Source organism: Talpa occidentalis, unplaced genomic scaffold, assembly GCF_014898055.3.
Source record: "Talpa occidentalis isolate TD23 unplaced genomic scaffold, MPIMG_talOcc4v2.1 talOcc4.12, whole genome shotgun sequence".
Taxonomy (NCBI): domain Eukaryota; kingdom Metazoa; phylum Chordata; class Mammalia; order Eulipotyphla; family Talpidae; genus Talpa; species Talpa occidentalis.
The window spans coordinates 90,891,856-90,917,406 of record NW_023601212.1 but is presented as its reverse complement, the minus strand read 5'-3'; the positions used below and the strand labels follow the sequence as shown (position 1 = coordinate 90,917,406).

Genomic DNA, 25,551 nt, shown 5'->3' with positions numbered 1-25,551 from the left:
TGGCAATGAGCAATTCAGTGGATACATCCAAGTGCAGAAGGATGGAGAATGGATATGTGATTCACCATCCACTCAATATATGTTGGATGAAAAAATTGCTCAAATTTTTAAAATCTCATTGATTTGACAAGAAATTTGAGAACACAGAGGCTGAAAACAAAGTGAAATTCAGAATCCCAAGATTTTTCTTTGTAAGCTGCGTGGGAAACAGAAGAATTGCTTCTTCTGTTTCTTCTGTTAATAGCAAACTTCACACATAAAGAGGGAGAAAGAAAGTTCCAAGGAAACACTCATTAACAAGACTTCTCGAATTCTATAGTTGACAAGTCCATGCTACAAGCTATCAAGGTGAACAGACTTAGTTACTCAATAACAAGTATTTTCTCAAAGATCATCTGCTGTATTGGTGATTCTCTAAGCATGGTTTTATCTTCTTTGAGAAGTTTGTTTTTATGGGTGGTTCATTACTTTCTTCTAATTGAAGCTAATCTATTATCTTTTTAATCACAGATCGTGACATTAGTGAAATAACCAAAACAGTGGTAAATAATATATTAATGGTGCTTCCTAGTTACAACTTTGCAATGTGTATCATCAAATTCTTTGATGACTATGAGTTGAAAAATATGTGTAGCAGGCAATTTGAAAGTTTGAATTGCAATAAAACGGGTGAGTATCTGTGGCTACTGGTCACCACCTACCAAATGAAAGCAGATTTATGTATATCATTTTGAATCACCTACAAGTTAGCTATTATTATCCCAATTTTATAAATGCAGAAACTTTTCTCCTTCCTTAAACTGAGACACATGGGTTTTAAATGCCACACAGATAAAAAAGAAAGGCAAACTCGCAGACCAAATTCAAGGACAGGCAAGTCAGTTTATTAAATTTTCAGTAAGTTAGGCTGATTTCATATCTCAAACTGATTCTAAAAACTGAGAAATAACAAGCATATTTACTCTGTGTGTGTGATCCATTCTAGAACAAAATAATGTATCTGTGGTCACATAAATAGAAATCTAACAGTCTCATTAAATCAGTGCACAGTGAAATATACTTATTAGGGTTAAATGGAATCTATTGTGTTACAGTCTCTGAATAACAAAAATTAAGTCACATATTGGTTTGCATCATCTTTGAACCATAAATTCCTCTCTTTGCTTTTTAAAAACAGCTCCATTGACAAGTTATTTACAGATCATAGTTGCCGGTATTAATTTTATTTATTCATCATTTTTAATAGTATCATTTTTTTACATAGGTAAAGTTAGTATACAACATCACATATGAGTCAGAGGTATAGATTTACAATGCTTCAGATGCATTTGGTACAACACCAAGGTACCCATAATCCTCTGCCATAGATCATTAAGCCCCCCTCCACACTGCTCTCCACTGCCCCATCTCCCCTCTGGTAACCTCAGTCCTACAGTCAGATTTATAGGCTTTGTTATTTTTCTCTTTTGGTTTGCTTTTGTTTCTCTATATTCCATTTGTAAGTGAAATCTCTGGTATTTGTTTTTCTCCTCCTTACTAACTTTGCTTAGCATAATCCCCTCCAGTCCCAACCATATTGTCACAAATGGCAAGAGTTCATCTTTTTTGTGCCAGAGTACTATTTGACTATGCATTAATACCATATCTTATCAATCCACTCAACTGTCTTTGGACATGTAGGTTGTTTCCACAACTCAGCTATTGTAAATAATGCTGCAACAAACATGGAAGTGTATATAGTTCTTCGAAAGAGTGTTTTTGCATTCTTTGGCTAGTGGCATTGCAGGATCATAAAATAGATCTACTTTTAATACATTGAGAAATGACCATATGGTTTTAATAAGGGCAGGACCAGTCTACATTCCTAACAACAGAAGGTACTTTTTTCTCCAACACTTGCTTTTTTATATGGGTCATTCTCACTGGGTGAGGTCGTTCCTCATTGTGGTTTTGATTTGCACGTCCTTGGTGACAAGTGACAATGAGCATTTTTTCAGGTACTTGTTGGCCATCTGTATCTCTTCTTTATGGAAGTATCTGTTTAGCTCTTCTGCCCATTTTGTGATTGGGTTATCTTCCTTTTTGTTCAGTTGTATGGTTCTTGGTAGATTTTGGATATCAGTTTCTTGTCCAATGTAGAATATGCAAATATTTCCTCCTATTTGGTGGGCTATATTTTCATTTTAATGACAGTGTCTTTTGCTGCTGCGCAGAAGCTTCTTTGTTTGATGTTTATTTTGTTTCTGTTTCCCTTGCTGTTATGGTCAAGTCCACAAACAGATCATTGAAACCAGTGTCATGGAGTGTTGTGCCTATGTTTTCATCTGTGTATTTTAGGGTTTCAGGTCTTATATTCCAAGTCTTTAATCCATTTTGCATAAATTTTTCTGAGTGGTATAAGCAATTGGGCCTAGTTTCATTCTTTTGCATATGGTTGTCCAGTTTTCCCAGTACCACTTGTTGAAAAGACAATTGCTTTCTCCATTTAGGCACTTGGCTCCTTTATCGTAAATTGTCTGTATAAATTGGATTTATTTCTGGACACTCAGTTCTAATCCACTGATCTGTGTGTGTAGTTTTATTCTGGTACCATACTGTTTTGATTGCTATAGCTTTGTTGTATAACTTGAAGTCTCAGAATGTGATGCCTCCATTCTTGTTTTTGTCAGTTTTTTATCCTTTATTCTTTGAATGTGGAGTATTAAGTTAATTGATTTTCTGATGTTAAACTGTATTGCTTAAGAGGAATCCAGTGTTAAATATTATTTTGATTCCTTTGAAAATACACTATTCTTTTGAAAACTTTTATGTTCAGAAAGCCATTATTCTCAGTGTTGCATAATTTTACTATGAACTGTCCAGGCATGGATATTTTCCCCCTTAATTCTGCTTACTGATTGATGACCATTTCAACCTGAAGGCTCTTGTCCTCATTTATTGCTAGGAAAATGTAATTTCATTTGTTATCACTTTTCCTCAATCTTTTATGTTTTCTCCTGCTTGAACTCCCACTGCTTGACTGCTATACCTCCTATACTGATACAGTATTGAAGAAGATAGACAAGGTCCCTGGTTTCATGGAGCTTACATTCTAAGAATTGTGACAGGTGATTTAAAGGTAAGTAAATAAGCACCATAGTTACAGGTAGAAATAAGAAATGAAGGAAATAAATTAGGTAATGAAACAGAATAATTTAAAATAACTCAGACCACTTCAAATAGAATACTTAGGAAGGACGTCTCCACAGAATGTTATTGGTTCTGATGACTGAATGAATGAATTTGAACTGGCCAGTGAAGATCTGGAATAATAATACTTCAGATTGATGGAAGAGCTGAGCAAATGCCTCAAGTCAGGGAACAATTTTTTACATTTAAAGAACAGAATGGAGGCTTATATGGCTATTATAAGAGAGATAAACCTATGTAGCATATTTATTAAATACCTAAATATAATTTCACAAAACCATAACTAGAAATTTTGCATTAAGAACCTCTATTGCACTTTGTTAGGGTGGCAGTTTTTCCTTCTCTGGTTTATTCATCACAACTAAGCTATTCATCACAACTAAGTTATTCATCACAACTAGGTTATCTTTCCCACTTCTTAGAAACTCAATGAAATTTTAAGTTGTTTCCTATTCTTCCCCCCACCTCATTCTCCATGTTGTTATGGATTTTACACTCTTTTTTATATCTCTAATGTCATTCCAAAGTTAATTTAGGAAAGAGAAGAAAATGTCTGTGCCTGACTATTTAGAAGTGGAAACTCTTTGAAAATCTTCAAGTCACAGAGGTTATTTGATCCTTGAGAGAATTAAACTTGTAAAGCCAAAGCTGTCTCATCTTTTTTCTTGAGATCTTTTTTTATATATAATAGCAGCTCAGTGCTGAAAAAATGGACATTGTTGCTATTCATCCTTTAAAACCATTTATTTTAGACTGTCATCACTGTTCTTCCTATTTTATATCTTTCTTGAGTGACTGACACCTTTTCTTTTTATTAAGAACACTGCAAGAATTTTGTCAATGAGGAGAAGTGTGTTATTTCCCATGCTAGGGTGTTTCTGAGAGGTAGGTATCAACCACTTCAATTACTGTTTTATTCTTTCTGTGACTCAACCCAGAGAGTAAGAAGGGTAGTTTGTATTTTTCTTTAAAATTCATTTATTCTGATTTCCAGTCATTGACATTATCCTTTTTCTTATCAGGGATTTATATAAATATGTACATCATTTTATTTTTTTAAATAAATAGTTATTTCACCATAAACTATTATATTCATTATACTTTGGGTAGGTTCTATTATTAAAAATTGCTATGGAGGGAGATTTTTGAATACTTTTTATGACCATAGGAGATGATCATGTGGCTTTTGCCATTCATGTATCAATATGGTAAAATTATATTAATATATCTTTAAAATATTAAACCATCTGTACATCCCTGGAATAAAACTAATTATCTGTGTGTCTGTTCCACTTGCTAATATTCATTTTTCACCATTGAGAATGATTTTAGCTGTGGGTTTGTCATATATGACCTTATTATGTTGGGGTATGTCCCATCTATCCCCATTTTTGAGGGATTTTATCATAAATGGATAGTGAATCTTAGCAATTTCTTTCTGTGCATCAATTGATTTGATCATGTGATTTCTCTTTTCTTTTGCTGATGAGGTGAATTACATTGCTAGATATATGGATGTTGAACCATCCTTTTTCACCCCTAAATAAATCCCATTGGTCAGGACATATGATCCCTTTAATACATTGTTGAATTCATTTTGCTAAGATTTTGTTTAGGATTTTTTTGTCTATGTTCATCAGGGATATTGGACCATAGTTTCTTTTTGTGTGATGTCCTTGTCTGGTTTGAGTATCCAGTTAACATTGGCCTCATCAAGTGTCTTTGGAAGCATTCCCTCTTTCTCAACTTTTGGGAACACTTTAAGAAAGACAGGTATTAATTCAACTTTGAAGGTCTGGTAAAAGTCACAAGTGAAGCTATATGGTCCTAGGCTTTTGTGGGTGGTTTTTTTTTTTTTTTTCAGGGGCGGGGGGGTAGGGCTAGAAGGAAAGGGAGACTTCTTCATTACTGTTTCAATTTCCTTAATGTAATTGGTCTGTTCAGGTTTTCTGTTTCTTCCTGATTCAGTCTCAGACGGTTGTATATTTCTAAGAAGTTGTTTATTTCTTTTAATTATTGAAGTGCCACTGTTTTATATCCTTGGTAGTGTTTTAACAGTATAGAATTCCTCCCCACCTTGGATGTAGTTACTATAGCATTCCCACCACTGAAGCACCCATAATCCACCACCATATTCTACTGTGCTCTCCTCCATCCTACCTCCCATTTCTAATAGTTCATAGTAATTTCTTATGATCTTCTTCTGAAATGTCTGTTGTAATTTCTCTTTCATTTCTGATTCTATTTATTTTTCTCCTTTTTCATGTGCATAGACATTTGTCTATTTTCTTTAATGTTTCAAAGAAACAACTTTTGGTTTCATTGATCTTTTGGTCTGTCTTTTTTATTTCTATTTCATATATTTCTGCTCTGATTAATATTATTTCTTCCTTCTACTGACATTTGCTTTTGTTTATTCATCTTTTTCTAATTCATTAAGATAAAGATAAAATTATTTATTTGAGCTCTTATTTTTTGATGTGGGCCTGTGTTGCTGGTTTTGCTGTACTTCTTTCTGCTAACCACTTTCAATAGTCTGTCTTTGTCTTTAATGTGTGGAAGTTACACAACTATGTGTCTCGATGTTGGTCTCATTACTTTTAGGTAACCAGGTATTCTTTTAGCTTCATGAGCTTGTATGTTTAGTTCCTTCCCCATTATAAGAGGAGTTTTTATTATTTCTTTGAATAAGTTCTCTGTTCCCTGTCTCTCTCTTCCCTTTTTGGAATAAGGTGTTGGATAATTCTTAAAATGTGTGTGCATTTTTTCCCCTCTGCATATGTCTTTCTTCTTCTACCTGGATGCTTTGTGCATTACCATCTTCAAGGTCATTGATTTGATCATCCATTTGGTCTATCCTGCTTTCATCACTTTCTCCTATTGATCTTTTTACATCCAGTTTCTCCATTATTTTCTTATTTACAGCTTCAGTTTCTATCTTCTTTTCATTATTTTATTTCTCAGGACATTTATTTGTTTTTTTCTGAGTTTTTGTATATATCTTTGATCAGTTTTTCTGTGTTTTCTTCAGTTCTTTGAATTTCCTTATCATAGCAGTTTTGAACTCTGATAGGAAAAAAAACTCCTCCATATTTTTGTGACTGGAATCTGGAGATGTGTTCTCTCCTTTGCAGTGATGTAATCCCTTGAGGACTCAAAGTGCCATGTATTGTATTTTTCCATCTGCCTACTTTGCTGCTTTAGAGATTGGAACTCTTTTTAAGTATTCTTAGCAGTGAGTTAGAGGTTTGCAGTTAGAGGTGCCTTGGTTTTTTGTTTTTGTTTTTAGCTTTTCCCAGCTTTATATGATTTTAGATGTTTGGAATTCTATATGTCATATATAGGGGAGACTGAGTCAGGTAACGGAGAGACCCAGTCACTGATGAGAACTGGGGATAGGGTTCTGGCTCATATTTGTAGCATCACTGGTAGCCCTCCCTTTTGGGGTTCTAGTCCTGAGAGTACAGTCTATGTGTTTTCAGCATGCTTCACAAGGTCAGTCTGAAAGTCCCATCTCCAGGATGGCTGGCCAAACAGAGGAGTATAACTCTAAAGTTTGCAGAGTCCCACTCCAGACTACTGCCTCCAGGCGTCTCTCTCCATCCTTTTGTTGGAGTTGAATTTCTTTAGCGTCCCTTCTAGAATAGTCCATTCTGGTCTCTGATCTCCAAGAGGTATTCCAGTTTCACCCCAGGTCACAGTTCCTTCTGTATTTGGTACCCTTCTGGATACATCTCAGATTATCCTCCCAGGAATAAATCAGAGAACCTCCTCTGATGTCATCTTGGTCCTCTCTTTTTACCACATCTTCATTATCCACTCATTTGTCTTTGAGCACTAAAGTTGTTTCCATAAATTGGCTGTTGTAAATGGTGCTGCAATAGGAGTTCATATAGCCATTCAAATTAGTGTACTTGTATTCTTTAGATAGATACCTAGGGCTGGGTCTATTGTTTTCTATAGAGGCAGAGTTAGTCTACATTCTCACTAACAGTGTACAAGGGTACCTTTTTCTCTATATCCTTACCAATATCTGTTTCTGGACTTTTTGCCATTCATACAAGTGTGAGCTAACATTTCATTGTGTTTTTGATTTTCATTTCCGTGATAATGAGCATTTTCTTGTTAGCCATCTGCATCTCTTCTTTGGAAAAGTATCTATTTAGCTTTTCTACCCTTTTTTTTGATTGAGTGATATGATTTCTTTCTAGATCTTGGATATCAGTCCATAGTCAGATGTATTATGTGCAAGCATTTTCTCCCATTCAACATGGTGTCTTTTTTTAAAATGATTATTTCATTCATTATGCATACCCTTTTTTTAAGTGACCCAACTATATGGTATCTTCAAGAGATAATCTAAAGACATCACAAGTAAAGAAAACTCTAGGCCAGTATCCCTTAATATAGACGTAGAAATCTTCAGAAAAATACTAGCAAGCCAAATCCAGTAGCACATTAAAGGATTATCAACCAAGTAGAATTTCTCCCATGAATGGAATGAGGATTTGACATATGACCACATTAGTAGAATGAAGGGAAAAAACATAAAAATCTCTACTGATGCAGAATACATCATCATTTCATATTAAAAAACACTCAACAAGTGACAAATAGAAGGTAAATTCTCCAACAGTAAAGGACATTTGTGAAAATCCCCAGCTAATATCATTCTTAGTGGTAAAGGACTGAAAGCTTATTTCCTAATCTCAGAAATGGGACAATGATGCCTAGGGCATTTTTACCACTATATTTTATATTATAAAGAAAGTTATTCTGAGAGAAATTAAACAAGAAGGTATACAGTTAGGAAAGAAAAAACAATCTCTATTTTCAGATGGCATGATCTGGTGTATAGAAAATCCTAAAGAATCTGCACCAAAACCTAAATAAATTAATTAAGCAACTTCAGAAAAGTTGCAGGATATAAGACCAACATGCAAAAATCTGTTGGATTTCTATACTCATGGTGAACAAAGAGAAAATAAAACAATTTCATTTATAATGACATCAAAAGGAATAAAATGTTTAAGAATGTAACCAAAGAGGTACAGAACAGGAATACTGATACCTACAAAACCTTGCTGAAAGAAACTAAATAATGGCTAACCAAATGGAAAGACATGAAATATCCATGGGTTAAATGACAATATTGTTAAAATGATAATACTCCCAAAAGGATCTTTAGATTCAATGTAATTCCTATCAAAATTCACAATGGCTTTTTTAATGTAAATAGAAAAGCAAAATCTAAAATTCATATGAATTGCAAATCACAAATAGCAGATGATACTGGCAAAGAAGAGCAAAGTTGGAGGACTCACGCTTCCCAATTTCAAAACTTACCACAAAACTACAGAAACCAAAACAGTGTTGTAGTGGCAGAAGAATAGAGTAAACTTTTGAGACTCCAAAAGTAAAATCATAGATGTATGGTCAGTTAATCATCAGGGGTTGCAAAATCATTTCATAAGGAAAAAAAGAGACTGTCTCCTCAACAAATGATGCTGGGAAAGCCAGATATCCATCTGCAGAAGAATGAAGTTGAACCTTTACTTCACATCATGTGTAAAACAACTAGTAATAAAGACTTAAATATAAGAGCTAAAATTATAAAAATATTTTAATAAAATATAGGGGTAAATGTTTATGAGCTAGGATTTGACAGTAATTTACTACATGTGACACCTAAAGCTCAAAAAAGAAAAAAAATACATTAATGATATATATCAGCAGAATGTAAAGTTTTTATGCTTCAGAGAACACTGTCAAAGTGAGTGAATAATTAACAGAATGAGAGAAAACATTCATATACCACATCTCCAGTAAGAGTCTACTACCTAGAATGTACAAAGAATTCTCACAACAACCCAACTTTAAAATGGGCAAAGCACTTGAATAGTTGCATCTCCAAAAAGAGTTGCAAATGGCCTGTAAGCATATGAAAAGATGCTCAATATCAGTCCTAGAAAAGATCAAAGCAAAATCACAAGATGTCATTTCACATCCACTTGAATGGCTATAATTAAAAATGGAAAGAATCAAAGGTTTGGTGAAAATGTGGAGAAATTGATACCTTCATTTATTAGTGCTTCCTTAATATGTTAAATATAGAATCATCACATGATCCAACAGTTCCACTCATGAGTATATACCCAAAAGAATTGACAACAGGATTTAAATAAGAACTTGTACACAAATGTTCATAGCAGCATTATTCATAATAGCTTTTTACCTTAGGAAAAAATGAAAGCAGTCTAGATGTCCATCCACTGATAAGTGACTAACAAAGCATGGTATATGCATAGAATGAGATATTCAGCAGTAAAGAGAAGTGAATTACTGATAGACACTACAACATGGGTGAACCTTGAAAACATTACCCCAAGTGAAAGAAGCCAGACAGGAAAGGCCTTTTATTGTAGAATACCATTTATATTCAATGTCCAAAACAGGCAAATCCATAGAGACAGAATTAGATTAGTGATTGCCAGTGGTTAGAGGAAAAGAAGTTATGACTAGTTAGGAGATAGTAGGTTCTCTTTTGGAGTAATGACAATGTCATGAACCTAGGTAGTGGTACAACATCGTGAATGTACTCAGTGCCACTGAATTGTGCATTTTAAAAAGGCAAATTTTATGTTATTTGTAATAAAACAAACAAGCAAATAAATACTGACACAAATCAGTCAAAACAGAATTCTGAAAATGAGAGTGCTTTTGTTATCTTTCCATCTCAGAAATACCTCTAACTCATATATCCAGAATTTAGCAGCTTGTCTTAACTTATTAGGTAGGGTCAAAATTATTGGCTATTTAAATTATTCACCGTTTGACCTTTAAACTATTCTTTGTGTTCTTCCTTACATGCATTGCCATTAATACTTTTACTATTTAAAATTTTCCTAGTTATAGAATAAAATTTTTCTCACCCTAAAGAACTTTAAGATCTTCTTTATGACCTGTAATAATGTTAGATAAGTCATTAATATATTTATTTTGTTTGCTTATTTAATTACTAAGCATTCTGTTCACAAAGATTTCACCTTGAAATTCATTAAATGTGTAGTAAGGTTGTCTCCTATCAAAATTGGTAAAAACTATAATACCCTTAAATATCAGGGAACATAAAATGAAATAGAGACATATAAGATACTAAGACACTTATTTTCCATATTTTATCCTTTACTGAATTTTATATACCATTTATTTTAAAATCCATATTCTTAATATTTGGTGTCATCTTAGACTTTGTATCAGCTTTTAAAGTAAGACTGTCTCTTTTATTATCCTCAGTTATTAACAACAGTGTCTATGGTTTTGAAGAAAATGGGATTGCAAAGTTTTTGATTACATTGGCTGCCATGGGCTTCTTTTATCTCCTCTTGCTTTTGTTTCTGGAGACTGCATTCTGGAGCCTGAAAAATTTTTTCTTTCAAAAAATTATATCTAAGGCCTACAACATGTACCTGAAAAGCAAGATGGTGAGTAATATGGACATTAGATACAATCCAAAGGAAGTTCAGTGTTAGGTCAGAATATAAGAATTTACATATTATTACTTCTATTGCTTGATAAGGAAAGCAGCATAAAATTATATACCAAAAATATAACTGGGATTGATTTGAATCACAAGTTTTTCTTCTTAATTTGGGTTTCAGGTTCTAAACTTTAAATCCTCTGCCAATAAATTAATAATCCATTTGTAATGGGTGGGCTATGATAGAAAGTACTATTTTGCACATGTACTGTCTTGGAGATATATTCGATTGTAATTATAGAATTGACTTTTTAAAAACCTTGTAGGATTATACAGGTTCATTGTCTCTACCTCTCAGATTAATAATTACTGCTTTATCTAGCTCTCATAATTTCACACATGAAATAAGAGTTTTACTTAGGATTTTTAAAAATATTTTAATGGTCCATTCATTTAGTAATTGAATCCCTACTGGTCCATCTTTTTAAGCAGAAAACCACCTCATCTGTCTCTATAACTTCTCTTCATCCCAAATTTGTTTCTGTTCTAGAGTGGCTCTAGATCTTGGCCATAAATTCCTCTGAACCTCTTGTATGATTAAATAAATCTTTAAAAAAAAAAAAGTATAGTGAGTAAGGAGGGAGATTTCATGATAATAATGTGAGAATATGACTAACTGTTCCCTTTTTTATCACTGACCCTAATGCTAAAGACAAGTCCAAATAAAGGAATAATACTTGCCTTAGGCCAAGGGCTCAGATTTTGTGGGGAAGGAGAATAAAGGAAGGGCAGAGAGAGTCAGTGTGGTTCCAGTGGTTCCCACCACTGGAACTTTAGTGGTGGGTGCAGCAAGGTTTGTGTGCACACCAAGGTGTGAACTATACTTCAGAAATTTATATAGTACCATAAACCAATGGTAAATCAGTAAAATGAGTCTTTTAAAAATCAAACTTTGCATAGTAATCTAATGAACTAGTCTGGTTAGCCTTGGTATCCCTAATCCAAAGTAAACTTAATTCCCTGTGCTATTTTAAGCCCAAAGTGCAATCTTGGTTTTCTTAACATCCCAAAATGAGAAAAGGCCAAAATTATCAATGAGAGATAGAAGATAGCTCATGAACCATAAAAAGTAAGATAGTAAATATATAATTCTTGCTGGATAGATTTTTTTCCAACTCATTGAAAATACCACATCATTATCTTTTAGATTCCATTGTTTCTATGGCCTGGAATACAAACATCTTGATAAGTCAGCTCTTTCTCTTAGGTACTATCCTGGTATCTAATGAGTCATTTTTCTCTAGTCACCTCAAGATTTTCTTTTAACTTATTATAGTTTGATTCTAATGTGGCTCATTGTGTTTAATCCACTTGCAGTTCATTTTAAATTCTTGGATATACACATTGTTTTTCATCAGGTTAAAAAAAATTTAGTGATTATTTCTTCAAATAATTCCACTATACAAATGAAAAAAAGTGGACTATTAAATACTATTAAATATTAAGAAGACTGAATATCTGTGCATCATGCCTAGCATTTAATAAACAATAAAGATTCTTTTAGAAGAAGCATTCTTTCGCTTAACATCTTCATTTCCTCTTCTTTCATTGCCCATGCACCTTCTAGTGTTACCTCTATCATTAACATTAACATTTCAGCAGAGAAATCTTGGACTTGTCCTTTACTCCTTTTTCATGTTCAATACCCTCTCTAACCTGTCACCAACATCCATGCACAAAATTTTCACATTTTGTGAACTTCACATCAAGTTCTAGAGAATTTCTTGGTTCTTTATGCTGTAAGCAATCTGTAAGTCACCAGAAGCCCACACCCCTCTTCTTTAAGATTCATACTTCCTCTTTAGATGAAATAAATATACAGTGCTCCCCTGCAAAACAACATGTCAATCACAGTGGTTTTGGTAATGTACAAATTACTCTCTGTGTAATCAACAAAACACAAAGACAGAAATTCCATAAAATATCTGTGAAATACCATCTACCAACTAGATCCTATAGATAGATAGATAGATAGATAGATAGATAGATAGATAGATAGATAGATAGATCTTATATAGAGAGAGATTTTATATATATATATATATATGTCACTCTACCCAATAAGAGTACATATGGAACTTCACTCAGACAGACGCCTAGCAATTTTAAAAGAATTTAAATAATGCAGAGTATGTAATCTGATCATAATGAATTAAACTGCATAGCAATAACAGAAATAGGAGAGGAAAATCTCTACGGATTGGAAAATTAAGCAGCACCCTTTCTGTGTAATCCATCAGTCAAAGGGAACTAAATGAAAATGAAATACACCATATCAAAATTTGTTTTAGTGGAAATTTTTGGCATTAAATGCTTATATTAGAAATGAAAGATGGTCTTGAGTCAATAACTAAGCTTCCTTTTCAATAAATTAGAAAAAAATATCTCAAAGCAAACACAAGTAAGTAAATGAAAATAACAACAAAAAAAATGAGATTGCAAACAGAAAAACAATGGAGAAAAATCAGTGAATACAACCAAAAATTAATTATTTGAAAACTGATCATAATTAATTAGCCTCTAACTGAAGTGACCATGAAGTAAAGAGAGATGACAACATATATGACCAATATGAAGACAAGTGTAGGGATATCACTGCAGAACCACAGAAATTAAAAGCCATTCTATAGTCATAAATTTGGTACCTTATATGAAATAAAACAATTCCTAAAAACACACACAAAAAAACCAAAACCGACTCCAGAGTGAAACAAACTATAAATAGTCCTAATTCAGTTAAACTCCATGCATGGTTCAAATCACAGTAAAGAAAACTCTAAGCCTAGATAATATCACTACCAAAAACTTAAAGAAGAAATAGTATCAAGTCCACAAAATTTCTTCCACAAACATAGAAGATATAGAACCATTTCCCAATTCATTGTCTGAAGTCTGATACCAAAACCTGAGAAAGTATAAGAAACTAATATCCCTCATGAGCACAGAGACACAAATCCTCAATGAAATAGTCACAAATAGAATCCAGGAATATATCAAATAAATACTATACCAAGAACAAGTGGGGTTTGTTCCAGGAATGTAAAGTCAGCTTTATATTTGAAAATAAATCAATGTTACCCATAACACTGATAATCTCAAGAAGTAAAACCACATGTTCATATCAATTATTGTGTAAAAAAGCATTTGACAACATTCAGCATCCATTTACAATTTTTTAAAAAACAGCAAACTGGAGAACAAAAGGAACTATCTCAATCTGATAACTATCATCTACTTATATATAAACCTGCAGTTAACATAATGATGAAAGAATGAATTTTTTCCCACTAAGACTGAAAACAGTGCAAGAATGTTCACATTTACCACTCCTGTACAACCTCATGTAATCAACAAACTTTGTTTAGCATGTTCAGTAAGCATGTTCAGTAAGCTTCTTAACAATTCTGATAAGCACTTGATGCAAAAAATTGACAATTCACATCAGCAAAACTTGCTCAAGCAGTACAAACCACTATCCCCAAAACATGTCATGTTGTCTCATTCCCACATTTCTTTCACTAAGCTCCCATTCCACTAAGGTCTTTCTTCCATCCACACACTGCCTTCTTTCTCTCAGTAAGTCCATATTAGTATTCAAACTCAGCTCAATAATCATCTATACAGAGTGCTTCCCGCACAAAAAATAAAAAGTTCTTCTCCTCACTTGGATCTTAAGTCTCTTGAATATATTTTAATCAAAACAAGTAAAACTAGTGATAATTAGTGGCATCAGTGCAGCTTTCGTTTTCCATGAAGTGTCCATGTTATTGGCAAGAACTGTAAAAAAATTTTTCCATGCCTATAGTGTCCAAAGCTAAGCAAGTCAAGAATTAACTTGTGTCTAAGCGTTCGGGAAATCCATGGGAAGGCTCTAGAAATTACACAAACATTTTGTGGTAGCTTGAGATTCCTCCCTCAGGTGAGCTTTCAAAAAAATTACTCAATTTTAAACCAGATAGCTAACATGTGTTCACATCCGTGATCTTTGTCTTAAAAATACAGGCTGTATTGTCCAGCAGCATAACAGTATACGAGGATGATGATGTAGAAAGGGAAAGGAATAAAGTCCTGGCACTGTCTCCTTCGTTGAGTACTCCACTGCTTCTTAAAGAAGTGACAAAGGTAAAGCCATCCAGTGATAATATTGCCCCAAGTTTTTGCTCACCATCTCGGTTCAGAATTTATTAGTAGTGTATTAAGTTCTCACTAATTGTCATGGATAGGTTCTTGGAACATGCAACTTTAAGCAAAAGGACATATAATTAAAGAAGTTCCATGAATAATGTCTTTGCCCTGTCACTATTAACCAGAATTGGTTTTTTTTTTTTCTCATCAACATAACAATGTTGAGCCAAAAGACCTGATGTGTTATTTAAGGAGCTGCTATGTGACTGATCCATTGAAGTTCTGTGGAATCTAGTACGTTCTGGTAAAATAGAACACAAAGGGGTGGGGCGAGAGCCTTTGTGAAACTGTCCACAGGTAGCAGTCCACTGGGGTCTGAGGTTATAGTTGTAGTTGACCCATGTCAGTGATTCAGTACATTGTGGGGATTTTGTCTCTCAGATTTATTATAAGTGTCCAGTTGTAAAGGCTGTAAGAAATATCTCCCTTCAAGTCAAAAAGTCTGAGTGCTTTGGATTACTTGGATTAAATGGAGCTGGAAAAACCACTATATTCAAAATGTTAACTGGAGAGGAGACCATCACCTCCGGAGCTGTGTTTATTCATGGCACTAACATCTCTGAAAATGTCAAAAAGGTATTTCCAGTCCTAACCGCTAAGTTGGTACCTCCAGGAGGAGGTAACCATTTGCTATTTGTCTTTTTTATAATATCCATTCGAACAGGTATGCAGTGATATCTCATTGTGATTTTTATTTGCATTTCTCTGATGATTACTCATGCTGAACACCTTTTTTATAAATCTGTTGACCATCTCTGTGTCTTCTTTGGAAAAATGGCTGAGCAGATCCTCGACCCATTTTTCCATTTTTCAATCAGATTGTTTCTTTGTTTTCAGTTGTATGAGTTTTTTATGTTTTGGGATATTCGCCTTTGGTCTTATTGTTATCTGTGGGAAGACTGGTCTAGTAGAACTTACGGGCCCATTCCTGGAAGTGAAATCCTATGCATTACTTTAATCGATTTCCTTGAATGACTCCTTCCTAATATTTGAATAGGCAATGTCATCTAACAAAAAATCTATCTTGATTACATAATAGTGCATAATGGATATGTATTTAAAATTCCAGTTAGTGATATTAGTGCTCTGTTTTACTACAGTGGGCTTCAACTGTAAAATTTCTTTAGATTAGAAAAGAGATAATCCTTAGTGGGAGTTCGATGGATAGCAAACTTTCTTAGCCGCATGGACTAGGAAACTTCAAGTTTTCTGTATCAGAGGTGTGAACTGTATATTCAGCGGAATCTCTAACTTGGGTCTACTGTTTATGACTTCCTTCTTGGTTCAGGATAGTTTAGGAATTGGCTATTGTCCTCAACCTGACCCCACGCTGAGCCATATGACAGGTCGAGAATTGCTGACCATGTATGCCAGGCTTCGGGGGGTCCCTGAGCCCAACATTTCCAAGTATGTGGAAGTCTTTTTGCATTCAATGCACCTGGAACCCCATGCTGACCAGCTTTCCTCCTCATACAGGTGAGACATTATGCTGGTGCACTTTTTAAGCTCTAATATATGTTTCTTCTGTTTTAAAATGAATGGCTGCAAACACAACCTAACCTCACACACAGAGGCAGTGACTGAAAAAGTTTACTGTACTGGCAGGGTTTAGCTGTTCAGAATACGGCAGATGCCACTTGTGTGAAGTCAACCTTGTGTAGACACAGGCTATAGCTTTTGCACTAAAAAAAATTAAAATTAAAAAAAAAAAACCACTTTTGGCCTCCCTTGTGGTGCAAGGGGTTAAGCACCGCACTATGAAGCAATCCACAGCCTCTGCAGCACGAGTTTGATCTCCAGCCGGCCAGGGAGCTACCTATATGGCACAGCAGACCTCTCCTGACTTGCCCGCTGCTCCCCTCAGCAGTGTATTTCAGTAGATCCGCCTGTTCTGCTCCCCACTCTGACTCTGGTGAACCCTCTCACCCCCCACATCTCTGGCCTATACCCCAGCTCTTGTGTGCATAAATAAATAAATCTTTAAAAAAAAAAAAACACTTTCATCCCTATCTCCCTATGGTTCTGTCTCCCCCAAACAAATGTACTTTACCAATGAGGATTCCTAAATAAATTACCCAAAAAAATTCATTTCAATTAAAATTAGTTGCAGGTGTATATAAAATTACATGCAGGTGTATATATACATGCTGCTTTGTCAGTCATGTCAAATCAGCATCCTAGATATGAGCTCATTCTGTCCTGTGAATTAATGTATGTACCCTTTTCTTCGGCCTCCTCCACTTTGTCTTTCCTTCTCTGGTGATAAAGTTGGGGAACAAAACGTAGAATGAATGCTGTCATTGCTCTAATGGGAAAGTCCTCAGTGGTCTTCATGGATGAGCCGTCCACAGGCATGGACCCCGTCGCTCGGCACCTGCTCTGGGACACAGTAACCTGGATGTGTAGAAATGGCAAAGCTATCGTCATAAGTTCCCACAGGTATGACTTGGGTGAGAGTGAAGAGTTGAAGAGGGAGCTGGTTGGCACCAGGAACATGGGTGCATGAACCTGTCTAAATATAACAGCTACACAGGAGGGACTGTGGGTAGAGGCTGATTCTTGGCTTTAGCCCAAGCAGTTTCTGGAATCCAGAATTTACAGAAGATAGAAAGCTAGGGAGCTGTTCCTATTCTAGATTTAGGAACCAACCGATATGAATTTTAAAATCTCGCTTCCCAAATACAGGCTTAATGGTGATCCTCTGCAATGCCAAGCTCCCCTACTGCAAATGCTGCCTTGTCGTTCTGGCTCTTTATGAAATATGGAATTTTCCCACTTCATCCATCTCTCTTTTGCCCCCCTAGCATGGAAGAAGGTGAGGCCCTCTGCACCAGGGTGGCCATCATGGTAAAGGGGAAGTTCCAGTGCCTGGGAAGCCCTCAGCACCTCAGGAACAAGCTTGGTAACATATACTCTCTGACAGCAAAAATGAAGACTGATAATACAGATAAACTAAAGGATTTCAAATCATTCATTGCAAAAACTTTCCCAGGTAATATAGGTAGGGCTGGCTTATCACAGTTGTTAAGTGTTGTGTGTTGATCTGTTGTGTTCCCTCAGTAATTTTTTCCTATGAGTTACCGATGTGCACTGAGTTTTTATATTGGACATTTTTTAAATAGTTATTCTATATTATTATCCCTGACTATGCTTTAAAAACCTTTTTCTAAATAGCAAAGCTTCTCACCAGTCTCTTGGAGGAATCAACCAGTACTATAAACCTGTTCATGTGCATTCTTCATAAATTATTAAGGTTAAGTCACTACTTTTTATCTTTGATTAAAAAAATAAGCCATAATCATATAAAAAGATGTTCAATGTCATTAATCATCTGGGAAATACAAATTAAAACTTCCGGTGAAATGCCTCCACATAACCATAAAAATGGCTAGAATGTTTTAACTGACCACACCAAGACTTGGTACAGATGGCTACTGAGAATATAAAAATATTTGAAAAATTTGGGCATGATATGCAAATGATAGTGTTGCTCAGTCTTCTGCCCCAACACTTCTCCTCCTAGGAAGTGATTTCCTGTAAGCGCCAGAAGGTAAGTGGAGAAAGTTCAAAACAAAATTGTACATAAATAGCCCCAAACCAAAATCTGCACTGGCTAGCTCTTCTGCATAATAAGTGACCAAATGACTTAGCGGCCTAAAGTCACAATTCCGTGGTTTAGAAATTTATAGCTGGGGGTGGTGGGGTCTGCTTCAGGGTCTGTCATGAGTTTGCAGTAAAGCTGTTGACGGGTTTCAATCATCTGGGGCTCACTGGAGCTAGAGGACCTATTTTCAACATAACTCCCTCATGCAGTGTTGACAGTTGCTCATCCGGTATGCCTCTCTGAAGGACTACCTGAATGTCCTCACAACGTCATAGCTGACTTCCCTTAGTTCACATGATCATAGAGAGAGCAATAACCCACTGGTTGCACAGGTCAGCCCTATTCACTATGGGAGGAGATAAGACAATTTTGATTTCTAGGAGGTAGGGACCATTTGGGGCCATCTGACAGACTGGACACCACACCATCAGTAGGAGTGTCACACACTGAAAACTCTAGTAATGAAAACAAGTGAGATATAACTACACACAACAACATAGTTGAATATAAAATGTAATGAGCAAGAGCAGCATAAAAATACTATATATAGTCTGATTGTACTCATATGACATACCAAAAAAAGCAGAACCAAAGTTTAATATTTAGATCCCATACTTTTGTAGTAAGACCATAAAGAATAGCAAAGAAATTCTTACCATAAAAATCTTTTAAGAGGGAGGGAATCTGGATAGTGACACACAGGTGATTCTACAGTGGGTAAGTGTCCCTTACATGTTTGTTAACTTTAGTATGATTCACTAATCCATACAATTATGTTCCATACACTTTTTGTATGTTTGCTGTAGTTCACAATTCTAATATGTACACAACTGAAAGAAGAAAAAAACCACTTGAGCATAATTACAGGACAATGTTTATAAACAGAGTTCTATAGAGTCAGGTTTGGCAAAGTGAGCATGTGAGCTATCAATTTTTCCATCCCTGAAGTGGATCACCTGACCCTTGGCAATTTTTACCAACTACAAGGCACTAAGACCACATTTCACATGGAAGTAAGTCTGTTGAAACATTTTAAAAAGTCACATACACTAAAGAGAATGGGCTTTGGTAGTATGTCGTCTTTTGTGCTAACTGCATATATTATCTCTTCTGTTGGTGAGCATAATTGGAATGAAAACTATTTGGGAATTTTACTAAACTCTTACCAAATACTAGACCCTCTCTGATACTAACCTGTCAAATCTTTCTCTTAGGTAACATGTTAAACCAAGACCATGGAGGAAGTGTTGGCTTCTATATTCCCAGCAAGGAGATTTGCTGGGGAAAGGTAATTGTACAAATCATTCCCTCTTGATGTTGTGTTAATAGGGGACTGAAAGGAAGCACTGGGATTCAGGCATGTGGGATGGGCCTGACATTGGCAGAGGAGAAGAAACTTAAGTTACTTTTCAAAGGCAACGATAGTTTGCTTGAGATTTCTGACCCTAAATTCTATTATTAGTCCATACCCATCAATAGAAAGGGAATGAAGAACTACCGCCTCTTCCTTTTTTCCCTAATCATCTTTTCCTTCTGCTTTCTAACTTCCTGCTTCTGTATCTTTTTGTCACTGGGAGGAGCTAGGGAACACTGGGGTAGGGAAAGGTTTATCTGGGGATATTGCAGTGGTTACACCACCAGTTTTACTTTTTTTTCTTCAAGGTATTTAGTATTTTGGAGAAAGCGAAAGTGCTATTCAACCTAGAAGACTATTCCGTCAGTCAGATAACACTGGAACAAATCTTCCTGACCTTTGCCAATATTGATAAATATAGATAGATATTGATCAAAAATAAATATATGAGATTCAGTCCCAACCAGTGACTGTCATGGCTTTCTTAGAATGATGCGTGCATCTACATACTTAGAGCACACATTGCCCCCACCCCTTCTTACCTCTCTACACAAATTGAATCCTTGAAGAAGTCAATTTAATCTTGGAGATTAAGATTAACATGTGATCAAGAATTGAACAGGGTCAGAGATTTTACCCTACTTACAAGTTTTCAAAAATTAGCCAATTAATTTACCACAGTCTCGTGAATACTGGCAGAAGACACTGGAATCTTGGCTCAAAGACAGAATTTTATTATTCTAATCTGGTTACAGGGAATAAAATATGAACACAGAAATTATCAAAACAAAGCAGTAAATTTCAGAGAAGGGAGAAGGAAGTCTAGACTAAGGTGGCGTTTGCCTGGGTGGAGCCATGTTTAATGCCTCTGGCCCAACCATGCCCAGGTGCTGTTCCAAGTGCAAGGACAAGCCATTTTCCTGGTCTTTTTCGACCCCACCATAGCTGCCCTTTAACACTACCCCACACTACACCACCCTCCTCAACATGTGTGCACCATCACCTCCAGCTCAGGGAAGGGCATTGGGCTCTAGGGAGTCCAATTTGAATCCACATTAAGAAAACTAACCATTAGAGCTTCCAGGCAGTGCACCCATCTGCCTCTTCATGTCTGCTCTGTACGCTGCACTCCCAGGACCATGCCTTTTACACAAAGCAATTTCAAGCACCTCATTTTCTTCTGCAATAAAATGCTAGAGTTATGGCAGAAAACTGAAATGAGTAAGACAACCTGGAGAAACTTCCAAGGCTTTCATTGCCTACACCTCGTTGTTATGCGAGACTGGGTAATGGGCATTGTGAAAAAGGAAAAGAGATTTTTTTTTTTTGAACTGTTTTAATAAGCAACAGATGGAAGCAATCTGGAGTCTCATCTTGAGAAGCTCTTCTTCCCACCCTTTGCCTTATTTTTTACCTTCCTGGTCACCCACTTTCTCCTTCTGTGTCCTCCATTCTTAGCTCTCTTACTGCTTCTCTCACATTATGGGGGCTTCCAAGTTCAAGCCTTAACTCTTCAAAAGTACAGAAAGCAACAACACAGAGTTGGAGCTCTTAGGCCAGCCTCCTCCTTTACTGTAGTTATGTAAACACAACTAGCCATGTAGGATAGTTTGGGAGCTGAAAGACATGAGGTGAAAAGCACACACCTGCCAACACCACATATATTTGTTAATAGTGGCATTGCTTCACAACTACACACACATCATAAGTCACAGTCATGGCGCTAAGTAGGGCGTGGGATGATGCTGAGATGACAGACCTGTCCACAAGATGGCAGTCTGGTACCGCAGGCCCGTAAAATAAACCTTCCTTCAAAGGGGTTTCAGCGAAACTTTAGGTGATGTCACCAAAAGGCAGTTTCCAAGAACCTATTGATGCCATTAAGTGCAAACTTACTTTATAAAGCTTACTAGGAAATTTTAAATGTTGCAGAACACTGAATAAACTTAGAATGTTATTTATGTAGCTGATAAGAATTATGTATCAGATTCTACATTTTGAACAGAATTTTTTATTTGGGTCACATATGTTTTGTTATGTAGTGGTGCTATAATGGAAATAAATATAAGGGAACGTTCTAAATAGGGATTTGTGTGCAGTTCCAAAGACTGGACTCCCAGGGATGCAGCCAATTTGGGGGATGTGATTAAAAATTCCTGGAGACAAAAGGTTTGCATGCCATGTTAATGCGTTTTAAGTTTCTCCTGAAAATCGTGAAGAACAAATGGGTGACTTGATCAGAACAATGTTTCCCAAGCTTTGTCCGTTGGGATAACACCTTCCTGAGTTTTGCCTTATCTCTTTATTCCTTATAGCTAACCCACTTAATGATGTTTAACCAATGTCCTTTTATAAATGTATTTAAAGAGGAAACTCTTTACCTGCATGACTTGCCATAATAATTGTTTTAATATATATATATATATATATATATGTATTAAGATGTAACAGTGTTCATTCATGTGCTAACTTAAATGACCTGCACCACTAGAGCAAGTCCCCCACTTTCTACTGTGTGGTACAGGCCGAGTTTGGGTGCCCCGGACTGCCCTTAAACGGGTCAGTGCCAGATTCTTAATGACAGTCAGATGTCACGTCTAATCATGTTAAGAGCCCTTGTACGGGAAGAAATTCAAAGAGCACATGTTTGTCTACGCCCTGCCACACCCACACCAGCCCCTCCGGGGGTGTGAGTGTGCTTCGGAATCACCTGATCTTGTAAAAATGCAGATTTCTGATCCAGTAGGGAATTTGGAGTTTGCGTTTCTAACAAACTCCCAAATGACATTAATGTTTTCCCACCCACGCTACGTAGCAAGGTGCGAGACTAAATCCCTGAAGGCCAGGGACGCGCTCTAACTGCAGCACAGGTGCCTGGTGCAAGGGAAGTTCTGGGGTGACACCCCCTGGAGCACCCGTCCCGACTCTCAAGATGCAGGTTCCCGCTCACCAGGCTCTCGCTCGCCAACTCGCTCCAGGACATTTTCGTTTTTCTTGCAGAACTACAGCGTCACTGTCTACGCATCCCGCCCCAGAGTACAAATCCCACAGAGGGCCCCTTTAGTTGCCAGGGTCCCAATGTGAAGTGCGGGGGAGCTGTGCTGGGCTCTCTTAATCGCGGTCGGAAAGGGACTGCAGCGTGGGCACCGGGACAGGAAGAGGATCCGAAGGGGCGTCCTGATTATCCCCTGAGTATTGACAGGAAACCACGCGACCCGCTGCCTGCGGCTGGGAGGACCTGGGCCGGCCCAGCCTCCTCCCGGGAGCAGTAGAGCGCAGGCCGCCTAGAGAGTCCCCCCGCGCCGTGGGCGTGGGAAAGGGCGTCGCGGGGCACGCTGGGAAACTCCCCCCGGCCGCCGCCATCTTGCTTTCCTTGAAGCCGGCCGTGACCGGGGGTCAGAGCCATCTTGAGCCATGAAGCTGCTAACGAAAGCCGGGTCCCTCTCGGTGAGCACCGCCGGCGGGCTTGGGCAAGGGCTGGGGAGGAACTTGCCAGCAAGGCGGTACGGGACGCACCGCCTGGCTGGAGGGCCCGGGGCCTGGGGAGGCGGTCTGCCCTTCAGCTGAGCCCGCGGGCCGGGCGGGCTGCGGGCCGGTGGGCCCGGGCATCGCGGGCCCGGCTCGTGCTGCAGGCAGAGGCGCCCTCCCGCCCGGGACCTGCAGGGAGTGCGCGGGCTGGAGATCGGAGGCGAAGCGACTCGCTGGAGAGACGCCTGAAGGTCAATGCTGCGCTTGCAAGGCTGAGGAGACCACAAACCTGGGGGCAGGACGCCCCGCACGGAGCATCCCTTTCCCCAGAGACTTAGTGGGCTTATGAGTAACGATATGAAAGATGAGCTGATGCCTGTGGAGCGCTTGTAACTGTGCCTGGAATTTCGGTGTCCTCGCCGTCTAACGCCTGATGCGCCCGCCCTCTGAGAGGTCCCCTTCAGGCGCCTCCTCCAAGCCCAGATGAGATGCAGCTGTCACTCAGGGGCAACTCCTCAGGTGTTAATGTTCTGTCACTGTGGAGCGGGAAACACTTTTAAAAGTCTCAGCAGGGCCAGTTTTGCGCCCAGGGACCAGTTGGCAGTATCTGGAGACATTTTTGGTTGTAACAACCTGTGGATGGGCCGGGGGTGCCGCTAAATAAACCACAATGCACAAAAACAGCCCCCCACAACAAAGAATTAGCTGGTCTCAAGTTCCAGTAGCAGTTGGGTTACTGAGGGGCAAAAAGAGCAGGAAATGGAGTTTCCCTGTATGTGAGGTTCAAATAAATATACTGTGGGTTATATAGATGGCCACAATTTGGCTGTGATGATCTTACCTTTCCTGGCACTCTAGACAAACCAATGATTAACAACCCTTTGAAGGCAGCCTAGTTGAGCTGGCAAAAGACTCCAAAATCTACCCCTTTCCATTCATCCCTAACTAGCAGGGAAAAAACTCAAGGATAACAGTTGAAGAGAATCAATGTAAACAAATTGCAGTAAACGCGAAAGCAGTTGTTATGTTTGTAATTATAGAGCACTCTGTATACACAGTATATTTATACATATTGGTAAAAAAACGATCTAGTAATTGCATAACAATTACTAGGATAATTCTCTGCAACTGATTTGAATGGGACAAATTATAGGAAACACATAACCAGCAAAGTGTCACTGTGCAGGCACCTAAATGTCCTTTGCCAGTGTAACTATGGATTATTAACATTTGAACTGCTGTGCCCCTATAGCTTAAATTTTATTTTTTAGGACATCAAAACCCACAATCACAATTAGGGTTACTCTACCATGCCCAGCAAACAAATATCTGATGATAAAGCAGAGCTAATTGCAATTTGTGATTTAAAAGTACTAACAGAAATGAAAGCTAGGAACCAACTGCAATACTAGAACTGAATGCACAAACAGCCCTGCTGGACAGCACAGAATAGGGCCACTGCAGCCCTGAGTGGGTCCTCAGGAAACTGCGGAGATGTGTTCATTTGATCTTGGAAGTACCAAGTGTTATTAACTCTTAACATCTCTGCTAGTAACCTCATGAGTTGTAGGCATAATCAGAATGAATTCTGTGGCATTGTATAGCATTTGCCAAAAAAGAAAACAAAAAACTGAATTGTTATGCATTTTAGATCTATTGTCTGAAAGGATCATTTTACCTTTTCAGTGGCTGCATATTATATATGGAGAATCTGCTGTGGCTGAAGCTGTTGTTTATCTCAACATAATACAAATTTTTATTTAAAAAAAATGAAACCTTTGGTTGTATAGTCTTAGTATAGCACCTAAGAGGGTGACACTACTAGCTAGAAGGAAGTTTTCCTTGGTAAACTTTGTCATTTTTAGTGATTACTAAAGATGACAGCATTTCAATTGGAAAATAGACTTAGACTCTTTGGGTGGATAAGGGAAGGAGTAATGCTAAGATCTGTAAAAGGGTATGGCTATGGCAATCTACACATTTTTTTAATTCCAATTAAAATAATCAAATTATTAGTATTATTATGTGAATTATTAGCGCTAGAAAAAAACACTTGAAGCTGGGCCTCCCCGGTGGCGCAGCGGTTGAGCGCTGGGTTGCGAAGCTGCCGGCGGCCTCTGCCGTGCTGGTTCGATCCCCGGCTGCTCCCCGACCACCAGAGGAGGGTCCCACATGGCGCGCAGACCTCTCCTGCCACCCGCTACTCCCCTC

At 37.5% G+C, this 25,551-nt stretch overlaps 2 protein-coding genes across 9 annotated transcripts in view; both read left to right on the top strand.

Moving 5' to 3' along the window:
- Positions 1-20,328, top strand: part of LOC119241848 (phospholipid-transporting ATPase ABCA3-like) — a 67,362-nt gene extending 47,034 nt beyond the window's left edge. For 6 of the 8 annotated variants that reach the window (XM_037507447.2, XM_037507446.2, XM_037507448.2 and 3 more), the window contains 9 exons: positions 511-669; positions 10,486-10,673; positions 14,732-14,851; positions 15,296-15,490; positions 16,203-16,390; positions 17,183-17,353; positions 17,719-17,906; positions 19,733-19,806; positions 20,181-20,328. In XM_037507447.2, the coding sequence (XP_037363344.1) occupies positions 511-669; positions 10,486-10,673; positions 14,732-14,851; positions 15,296-15,490; positions 16,203-16,390; positions 17,183-17,353; positions 17,719-17,906; positions 19,733-19,806; positions 20,181-20,297 (1,400 nt within the window). In that variant the 3' untranslated portion in view covers positions 20,298-20,328. The remainder of the gene's footprint in view (positions 1-510; positions 670-10,485; positions 10,674-14,731; positions 14,852-15,295; positions 15,491-16,202; positions 16,391-17,182; positions 17,354-17,718; positions 17,907-19,732; positions 19,807-20,180) is intronic. The other 2 variants (XM_037507449.2, XM_037507452.2) reach the window with 1 other exon arrangement.
- Positions 20,329-23,158: 2,830 nt separating this feature from the next.
- Positions 23,159-25,551, top strand: part of LOC119241844 (cytochrome b-c1 complex subunit 2, mitochondrial) — a 17,751-nt gene continuing 15,358 nt past the window's right edge. Inside the window, exon 1 of the mRNA XM_037507436.1 lies at positions 23,159-23,319. Within this exon, the coding sequence (XP_037363333.1) occupies positions 23,287-23,319 (33 nt within the window). The 5' untranslated portion in view covers positions 23,159-23,286. The remainder of the gene's footprint in view (positions 23,320-25,551) is intronic.